Source organism: Apium graveolens, chromosome 2 (genome assembly GCF_009905375.1).
Source record: "Apium graveolens cultivar Ventura chromosome 2, ASM990537v1, whole genome shotgun sequence".
NCBI lineage: Eukaryota > Viridiplantae > Streptophyta > Magnoliopsida > Apiales > Apiaceae > Apium > Apium graveolens.
This window is the reverse complement of record NC_133648.1, coordinates 49,440,889-49,452,022: the sequence shown is the minus strand read 5'-3', so window position 1 is coordinate 49,452,022 and position 11,134 is coordinate 49,440,889. Positions and strand designations below refer to the sequence as shown.

Below are 11,134 nucleotides of genomic sequence, written 5' to 3'. Positions count from 1 at the left end.
GTTACGGATAACTCGACCTTTTCATTGATTTTTTTGGTGTTTATCTAGGAACCCCATATGTAACCCATAAAAACTGGATTTCCTACTGTGCGGTAGTTACTTAGCTTTAACTTCACCCATACAAACATGGCAAACCATCTTTCCGTGGGTTGACCATCCGCTAACCATACCCAACCCGGGAAAGTCACTGATAGTCCATAACAAGGCTGCCCGCATCATAAAATTGGTCTTTGTAGAAGCATCATATGTCTACACACCAAGCTGCCATAAACTAATCAGCTCATCAATCAAAGGCCAAATATAGATATTCAGATTCCTCCCAGGATCATTCGGCCCAGGTAATAGTAATGTCATGAACATGTATGGATCCTTTATGGACATAGTATGTGGAAGGTTGTACACAAGTAGTACAACAATGCCAAACTGAGTATACAGAAGAAGTAGTATTACTGTATGGCGGGAATCCATCAGTTGCAAGACCAAGCCTTACATTACGAATATCCGCTGCAAAATCTGTATAGTTCTTATCAAATTCTTTCCATTCTTCTCCATCTGCAGGGTGACTAAGAACCCCTTCAGCCACAATTTTGTTGTTGTGATACTTCATATGGTGGGTTGTGTGAGTAGACATGTACAAACGCTGTAGACGAGGAGTGATCTTAAAATATCTTAAGATCTTCCTCGGAATGGTATCACTCCCGCCATTAGTTGCATCTTTGTATAGGCTTAACTCACAGTACATACAATTTTCCAAATCTTTATCATCACCATAGAACAACATGCAATCATTCTCACATTCATGCATTTTTTTGTAACCCAAGCTTATCTTCTTGACCATCTTCTTAACTCCATAATAGTTAAAAAGAAGTTTATGCCCTTCCGGAAACACATCTCCAAGTAAGAGGAGTAGCTCATCAAAGGCCTTATGACTACATTTATTATGATTCTTCCAATGTAGTAATCTTGTTATAAACTTCAATTGCGTGTACTTGGTATTGCCCAGATATATTGGTTCTCCGACATTACTCAAATTGTAAAAGAATTTAGATGCTTGCTCGTTTGGCTCCTCGTGCATACTATTGACACCTCCAAATTCTTCTCTTCTAAAGACATCCCTTAACATCTCATATTTATCAAATACATCTTCACGATCATTCATTTCTTTATGCCTTGAGCCACCTTCTTTTTCATGATAATGCCATATCGTATAAGTCTCAAGAAAACCGACGGCATATAAGTGAAACTCAACATCGGGAATGAGTTGAAAGAGCTGATTGTTACATGTATTTAACGGACATCAAATCAAAAGTTCCGGATTATCCGGTTCCTTACTATTTTGTTTTGCAAATGCCAAAAAATCTTTGACCCCTTTGTTAAATTCTTCCGTAAAACCATAACCACCGGGAATAATTCGTTTAGTGATCCAACTAGAATCGTAAGACACCTATAAATGAAAAAAATGCTAAGTCAATAATATATAATCACACATACATACACACACACATATATATATGTTGAACATGCAACTAAATATAATAATAAATTATATATTTAAATGCATATAAACAATTAAATAGGAGATTAAAATTGAATACTTACATTGAAGATCGTTAAAATCGTTGTTGTTATGTCATCATGTATTTTGAATAATATGAAGATATGTTTTTGTTAGGAAAAAAAGTGAAAAGAATGAAATTCCAAAAGAGACAGTAGCATTTTGGACACTGCACAGATTACTTTACGACGGAATCAATTTTCCGTCGTAAGTTTGCTTAAAATATTATACTTTTGAACGGCTAACAAATGTTTGTAGGTGCCATTTATTGCGGTTAGTTGGATAATTTACGACGTAAATTCCGTTGTAAGTTTTAATTAAATGACAATTTACGACGGAAAGGTCGTCGTAAGTTATAATTAAATGACGTCATCGTTCACAGTAGCTTTTATTTTTCTTTTTGTAATAAAATTTAATGATAAGATATTGAACTTACGACGGAAATAAAAAATATCGTCGTAAATTAAATACGACGTCGTTCTTCTACGCGGCTGGTTTTAGTTTTTTATTCCTTTGGTAATAGTTTTAATAATAAAATAATTAACTTAAGACAGAATATGGTTTCCGTCGTAAATAATTACGACGACATGATTTTACCGTCGTAAGTTAGGCGCGCAAAAAAAACCGTCGTAAGTTGACCGTCGTAAAAGCCCTGATTTGTTGTAGTGAGTTTGGATCTTTATGATAGTTGGGTCTTGAGATTCTGATCTCACCTACTGGGTCTTGATAGTTGGTTAAATTGTTTTTGTATTATATGGTTTGAATGTATTTCTTATATATTTACTACGTTATGCTTGCCTATTGTGATTTGGCTTTGGTCAATGAATGAATGTGTGTTTATGAGTTTATTATTAGTATATCATGCAATATCTGCTTAGTAGTTGTAGCTTATTTGGTTTAATTTATGTGTTATTAAAATGAGGCAGGAGAGTATCTGTAGATGATATTGAATATATAGTCTTTACATAATCAGGGAAGAAACGTAATGCAGATCCATTGCTTTTATGTAAATACATTGTTGATTTAAATTGTTCCTTCAGCAAGCTACATTGCTTTTATGTAAATACATGGTTGATTTAAATTGTTCCTTCAACAAGCTAAGTTGTTAAATTTGTGTCCATTTAATATAGTTCCAAATCACTATCACATAAATATAATGATGTAGTTTCTTGAAGCATAATGTAGTTTTATATAGAAAAATGATTGTAATAAAGAGACTACCATGAATACTACCAGCACATTGCATTGCAATGGTATGCTTAACATTTCCACTTAACCATAGAATTCATGTAAAAATCTGGATTATTCTAGAAAGTGTGTGTGTTTGTATTTACATAGTTATGTCTTTTAGTTGATGAATAGTGGTACTGATATGCAATTGTGTTTTTTTCTTAATTTTTCAGCTATGTCTTTCTATCAAGAATCAAAAAGTTGTTAACTTTCTGTTGATATATTTCCTGATAGGGATATGTTAATTTAGTTATTATATAAACATGTTGAAAGCTGTAATCTTTTAATGGTGTGTGTGTCCAATTGGAGCATTTTTGCTAGTTTCACTTCTGTTTATTAATATGGATAAAGATTTTAATTGGAATCTGAAATTAGGAAGTATGGTAGATCGATAATGGAAAGGTGAAAATAGCGTAATGCAGTGAGTGTTCGGGTTCTGATCTTTACTTTGTTTTGAGTTGATTTGCCGGTGGGTCCAATTTTTATCAACTCATGAGAAAACAAAGATTAGTTTTTTTTAAGGGTTATCATCAACATTTGATTATATTAGATAAAGCTATAAAAACTTCTACTATTATCTGCTTTCTGAACATTATTATTATTATTATTATTATTATTGTTATTATTATTATTGTTATGTTTATGAAGTTTTTTTGTATGGCATAGGTGATGTGGGGAACTTTTCAGGAAAATAGAATTATTAAGATAGCTAGCTAAAATGTTGAAGAGTTTAAGATTACTAAAACTGTCAATTTTTTAATTTTCTAACTTTATATAGACATAAATAGAACTTCATTATTACAACTAAATCATAAATCATACATTTGCAGGGGAGTTTACAGCTAAAAACTCCACTTCACCATCACTCAGAAGCTCTTATATTCTTTTGATTAAATTACAAAAATAGTCATAGCAGTTATTATATTATTATATCTTATATATAATTAGTGTAAGGGGGTTTAGACAGTACACGAAGATGGTATGGTAGTCAAAGTCAATATTATAAATTCTAGTTAAAAAATACAACATGTACTAGATTGGCAAAACAATCCAAATACTTATGGTCCCCAAAGTCAATATTGTAAATTCTAGTTAAACAAAATACAACATGTACTAGATTGACAAAAAAATCCTAATACTTATAAGCCGAAAAAGTGGAATACAAAAATCACAAAGGTGTGGTGGTGGCAGGTGCTAAATTATAGGTATAATATAAACTATATTTATTTCATGTATTCTATTATTCTACTATAATATTTAATAATATGTATAACGAATATAATAGGCAATTAATTAAAAAAATTTACTATAATTATATATTCTTAAATAACATAAAACAATATTAAAAGTATTATATTATATATAATACAAGTAACAATTATCCTAATAAACATAAATTTAAGTAACAATTAACAAATCATTTATAATCGGGTATTTTTGAATAGATAATTTTCATCTTTATCTTAGAAAATAACGAAAAACATTTATATTATATTTAGGTATAAATATTACATTATTTTCAATCTTTGGTCAAACTCCTGAAAAGAAAATCTATAAATAAAAGAAAATTAATTACATAAATATATTACGTGCATGACAATATTAAAATATTCTTCTTATAAATTTATAATGTGAAGAAAATTAAATAACAAAGAAATAAAATAAATTATAACATATATATTATATTTACGTTATCAAAGTGAAATATAAAAATATAATAATAATTAAATATATAAGTACAAACAATTTTTTGAAAAATTATATTATTTACGAAAAAAATAAAAGTATTCAGAAAATAAAAATATTATAATAAATTTAATTAAATAAAGAAAAACTATTAAAAAATTTTATAAAAAAATGATGATCATGAGGTGCATAGCACCAGTACAAAACTAGTATGCATAATGCACCTAATGCAGCATTCACACATTGTCCCTTTGCTTTTCATTGGGCAGCTATGTGTTTGAATGATTATGTTATTTTTATTTTTTGCACATTTTCCCAAAACAACATCTTAGCCAATCACAACTCAACATTTATGATCTTGCAAATCTCTCTTTTCACTACTAATATTTGTGGTTCTGTAGATCTCTTCCTTTCACAAACAAGTACAATTGACTGACAAATTTGGATTCACTCTTCTTTCACCTCACTTATTATAGCCCCTACTCGTCATAAACTTTCTAAGTTCACTATGTTTTTACAAAGTTAAGGTTCTCTATATCATGCAGCTTTATGTTCTATGTTTCACTCATTTGACCAACTAATATTATCATTAACTTCTTTGTCTCTGGACTGTTTTCTTTCTAATTCTTGAGATTTAAGGCCTCTAGATCTGCTTCAAGCATTGATGGTGTTTTATCCTTCATAACCAAGATCTTATTTTAATTCTATCTTAGTCCAGATATAGAATTGCTCATTGATCTTAACCAGGGAAGATCACTCTGGTTGTTCATAGCATTAGTAGTACTTAACTCGACTTGTCTTAGCTAGCTCTAATACAATACAATAAGTTGTTGTGTCCTAGGGTGCACAGAGTTCTGGATATTTTTATTACAGGACTCTAGCTATACTTGAACAACTGAAATTAGCAGTTTAAATAATTGAGCATTCGAAGAAATTCTCTAAATGAACTTACCTGAAGATTTATTAATTCCGGAACTTAGAAGTGAGTTCTAACTCTGGATATCCTTATTATAGGCCTCTAGCTATACTTGAACAACTGAAATTAGCAGTTTAAATAATTGAGCATTCGAAGAAATTCTCTTAATGAACTTACATGAAGATTTATTAATTTTGGAACTCAGAAGTGAGTTCTAATCACATTTAATAATGACTATATCAGATTTATTAATGATCAAATTTTCATATATTTTACTTTATTTTTACAAGTACTGACATATTTTCTTTGTTGTACACAATTAATCTTATATTCAATATTTTATATAGAATTTTGCCGATCATAAAATCGTGAAGTGCATCTCTCAGATGTGCCTTCAGAATTGGCCTACTCCTACGATAACCTGGGCCAGCACACCTCTCGCCCACAAGAATGCTGTTTGGGCTGAATTTCAGGTATAAAATCTGTTATAAATATGTCATTATTTATTGTAGTCATCTGTCATATTTCTTTGTACATGGTAAACTAACTTGTAACTATATCCATTGGTAAAACTATTTGCAGAAACGTTACAGGTGGGAGGACGAGCAGGGGGATGTTATATCTAATCTTTTTTTGGCAGAAATCACTACACCAAAATCTCATTCACACAACTGTCATGAGACAACGGTTCAAAATATACCCGTTGTCCCAAAAAATCAAACCACGGGGTTTTCTTCGCTATGAAAAAACAGTTGTCTTGCTTTCCATCCAACAACGTTTATAGAGGTTTTTGCACACTATTGTCTAAGCTTTTCGATTTGACTTATTTAGACAACTGTGATTTCATGGACTGTTGTTTATGACTATTTTAAACAAGCGTGAACCAATGTTGTATGTCCAAAAACTCATTCTATCTTAAGACAACTGTTATTTTACGAGCTGTTGTTTGTAACCCTTTTACATAATGTTGCATGCATGTTGTATGTACAAAAATTCATTCCATCTTAAGACAACAGTTTTTGACAAGTCCGTTGTCTAATTTAGACAATGGTTTACTAAAACTGATATCTTAGACTCTATCAAACAATGGATTTAAAATACCATTGTAGAAAGCAAAGTTCATAGACAATGGTTATTAACATTATGGGATAATAGAGGTTCATACAACAGTTTACTGATTAGCAAAAGAAACCGTTGTCTATACAGCAAAGATGGAAAAAAAAATTGACTTGCACATATTACATATCCCAACCCTGCTGTACACAAACCAACAATAAGATGTCCAATCTGAATAAACCCAAACCAACAGATATAATACCATAAATCAGCCAAAGGTCCAACCAACAACAAACTAGAGATCCTCAATCAAAATTGTAAGCCATTCCTCAAAATTGGCAAACCATACACTTTCAATTAAACAAGACAGAGATTTCAAATTACATTGTTCCATATATACAAGACAGAGTTGTTTAGTAGTGAATATTACAATGAAAATGGAAACACAATCCTTGTTTACTGCCTTTGGTAACATGCATGCTGCTTAGCCATAATTTTGCACGCCTTGACAACCGCCGTATGCTGGTAATTCTGCATAAACACAAAAACAAGTGATCAACATTAATTTGCACAAGTTTGATGTGGAAAATTTTATAATTTATCCTCTGCAGTAGATAACATATCTCCAAGCCCTGTTTCTGCAGTAGAAGCTAGCCATACTTGTATGTCCGCCGAATGATTATTTTTGCTATGATAAAATCATCATCTATTATAAGAAGAGCATCAACCAGCAGCATTCACAAATTGAAAACTCAGTCAACTAGATGATGATTTTATCACGGCAAAAGTAATCTCATCAAGGGGTTCACGAGCAGTACACATGGATAATGGGAGCTTCACCTACAAAAAGAATAAAGTGAGCGGTACATGGACTCAAGTATCTATAAATAATTATATATATTACCACTATGGAAATTGAATCCATTCTTCTTCCTCTCGCATATAGCTAGTATTTTCATCGTCCAGTTCATCAACATTCGGGAACACGGGCAACTGCAGCTCATTCTCAAGTTCTATTTCTACAGAGCCTTCATTTTCATCATCACAGTGGTCATAAAAGTTCTTTTCCGGGACTTTCAACACCACAGACCAAAATTTTTCAAGAGTATCATCAATGTAGCAAACTTGCTTAACATGTTTCCCTAGAACAAAAGGATCATTTGAAAATCCTAATTTATTTAAATTAACCAATGTATATCCCAACTCATCAACCTTAACCCCTTTGTTCATATCTACCCAATTGCAACGAAATATAGGGACTCTAAAATTATTATAGTCTAGCTCCCATATACTTGTTATAACTCCATAATAGGTATGTGAAGTATGTTCAACAGATTTAAATTTTTCGGAAAGCATTAATGTATCTGCAACAACACAAACACCACTACACTGTACTTGTCTATTATTATCACGCTCCTTGGTGCTATAAATAACCCCGCTGATTTTATAACCACTAAACGTAGGAACATTCTTGTTAGGCCCTTCTGCCATCCACCTTATATCATCACCTATGCTATTATGGTCATGGAGCAATTCCGTCTCAATCTGTACAATAAAAAAAAATTAAACAATTTTTTTAGGTCTGTGTTTTTATTTTTTATTGGATGTCTTCGACTTCTTATATTACTTGTCTGTATTGTTTTTAATCAGGACTACGTAACAAGGTAATAAACACATAAATAAAACTTACCTTTTTCCTGAACCATTCGGGGAATTGTTCATTCTGCTTGGTTTTTAGCCACACCTCGTCATTTTCATGCTGCTGGTATCTTAGCATTAAAGATGCCATATGTTCACTACAAGTAAAATCAATTGCTTCAATATATTTACCGAATTGCAGATAATGAGAAAATAACAAAATGCACACACACACACATATGTTAGTAACTTACTCAAAATATTGCCTCATGTGATTGCTATTTTGCAGAACACATAAGTGTGCTAGATGCAATTCCTCTTTGCTTGGCTTGATCATTGTCGCACCAGATAAAGGTTTGCTTATTGCATTTTGCTCATGCCTATCATTTTTTGGCAAACCTATGGTAGCTTCTTCAAAATTGACCAAACGTTCAACGGCCTCTTCGGCAACATATGCCTCGGCAATACAACCTTCGGGATGAGCAGCATTTCGAACATATACTTTAAACGCCTTCATATATCTCTCAAAAGGATACATCCAACGTAGAAAGATTGGCCCGCAAAGCTTAACCTCTCTCACAAGATGAATTGAGAGATGGATCATGACATCGAAGAACGAAGGGGGAAAGTGTTTTTCCAGCTGGCATAATGTTTCCACCAACTGAGATTGCATATTTTCCAATTTATCTACATCGATGACTTTGCTGCAAATTGCCTTGAAGAAAAGGCAAAACCTTATTATTGTGCACCTGACTTTTTTGTGCAGTACCGACCGAATCGCAATTGGAAGCAAATGATGCAATATTGTGTGGCAATCATGAGATTTCATTCCAACAAGCCGAAGTTTTTCCATATTTACAAGATTCTTGATATTTGAACAAAATCCATCCGGTAACTTCATTTGAAGAAATGATGAGCAAACTACCTTCTTTTCAGCATTTGATAAGTTCCATGCAGCCAAAGGTACCTTCTCTTTCTTTCCGGGAGTTTTTGGCCTTAGCTCCATTCTTATTCCCATTTTTGCCATATCGAGACGGACTGACTCCCTATCTTTTGTCTTTCCGGGAATATTTAGCAAAGTTCCAAGTAAAGCCTCACATATATTTTTCTCGATGTGCATCACATCGAGAACATGCCTAACTGGCAAAAATTTCCAATACTCAAGTTGAAAGAAGATAGATAACTTCTTCCAAACTGGTCTAGCATCACCTTTCTTCCGTTTATGTTGGCGTTGTGTCTTACCAAAGACATGGTCCCTTAGATGTTGTACTCTTTCAAAAACCTGCTCACCAGTTAATGGAATAGGACCAGCACCTGTCTCAACGCTATTATCAAAAGCTGCCTTTTGCTTTCTATACGGATGATGACGAGGCAACCACCTCCTATGCCTCATAACTACCGTCTTCCGATAGTGAACCAGCCTAGTAGCCTCTGTTTTATCAACACAAACAATACAAGCATTATATCCTTTAACTACATGTCCCGACAAGTTCCCCAAGGCCGGATAGTCACTTATTGTCCATAATAATATGCCCCTAAGTACGAAAGACTCTTGTCTATATGCGTCGTACACTTGTTTCCCGCGCCACAACTCCTGCAGATCTTCAATAAGTGGTTGAAGGAACACATCTATATCATTTCCAGGCTCGGTCGGTCCTGATATTAACAAGCAAAGCATAATGTACCTTCTTTTCATACAGAGCCAAGGTGGAAGGTTGTAAACCGATAGCAAAACTGGCCAACTTGAGTGATCAGTACGGTTTCCACGAAAAGGATTGAAACCGTCGGCGGATAAAGCTAACCGGAGGTTTCTACTCTCCGATGCAAAATCAGGCCACTTTTGATCGACATCCTTCCATGTTTGCGAGTCTGCTGGATGCCTCATTTTACCATCTTGTTGTCGTTCGGTCTCATGCCAAGTCATGTCCTTCGCAATCGCTGGTGTATTGAACAAATTTCTTATTCTTGGTATCAAGGGGAAATACCATAAGACCTTAGCAGGGACTCCTTCTTGTTCTTCTCCTTTCTTATTCAGTTTCCATCTAGAGGCCTTACATATGCGACAAGTAGTCTCATCTTCATCTTGTGGCCCACGATATAGTAGACAATTATTCGGGCATGCGTGTATCTTATCATAACCCATTCCTAATGCACATAAGGTTTTCTTCGCTTCATTGAAAGAAGAAGGGACATTGTTGCCTTCTGGTAGCAAAGACCCAATCAATAATAGAACATCAGAAAAACATGAATCAGACATACCATGCTTCACTTTCAAGTTGAATAACTTAACCAAAGCTTTCATCTTAGTGTAATTCTCACAACCAGGATAAAGAGGTTCATGCTCACCTTTCACATGGTTGATGAAATCTGAAGAATCTGAAGAAAGAACATCATCATCGTCAGCTTCACCCATTCTTGTGCAGAATTGGTAATTAGAAGATACCGAGTTGTCACTTTCATCCAATACAGGACTTTCTACAATATTTGGCTCCCCGTGCCATATCCAGCGAGTATACGTTTCATCAATACCATTTTGAAACAGATGGTTTTTAACAATCCGAGCTTTCCAAGATTTGCTATGTGCGCACTTTAAGCATGGACAACTTATTTTGTCTTCGTTATATCCATTCTCAAAGGCAAACATAAGTAAATCGTCCACTCCATTCTCAAACTCTCTTGTTCTTCTATCAGCTTTTAACCATGACCTATCCATATTTTGATATAAAATAAGCTGCAAAAAGAAAGTGACATGATGGTCAAAAACAGAGCATATACTATTAAGCTTATGACTAACTACCAAAATAATTACAAACCCAAATTCCCAAATAACCAAAACTATTAAGCTTATGACTAACTACCAAACCAAAACAATCAGCAACAACTACATAATCTATTAGCAATTAGTAACTAATTAAGCTTATCACAAACCCAAATTCCCAATGTGCATCACTTCAAACAATTAATTGCAGAGGTGACTAATTAAGATTATGACTAACTAATTAAACAATTAACTAATTAAGATTATGACTAACTAATTAAACAATTAACTAATT

General features: G+C 33.3%; 1 protein-coding gene across 1 annotated transcript; it reads right to left on the bottom strand.

Moving 5' to 3' along the window:
- Positions 1-8,331: 8,331 nt before the first annotated feature.
- Positions 8,332-10,794, bottom strand: LOC141689296 (uncharacterized). The gene has a single exon (XM_074493551.1). The coding sequence runs from the start codon at positions 10,792-10,794 to the stop codon at positions 8,332-8,334; it is 2,463 nt and encodes an 820-aa protein (XP_074349652.1).
- Positions 10,795-11,134: the final 340 nt, after the last annotated feature.

Bases quoted from the DNA above. Each gene is read 5' to 3' on its own strand.
- LOC141689296 (XM_074493551.1), bottom strand. From the start codon at position 10,794: ATGGATAGGTCATGGTTAAAAGCTGATAGAAGAACAAGAGAGTTTGAG.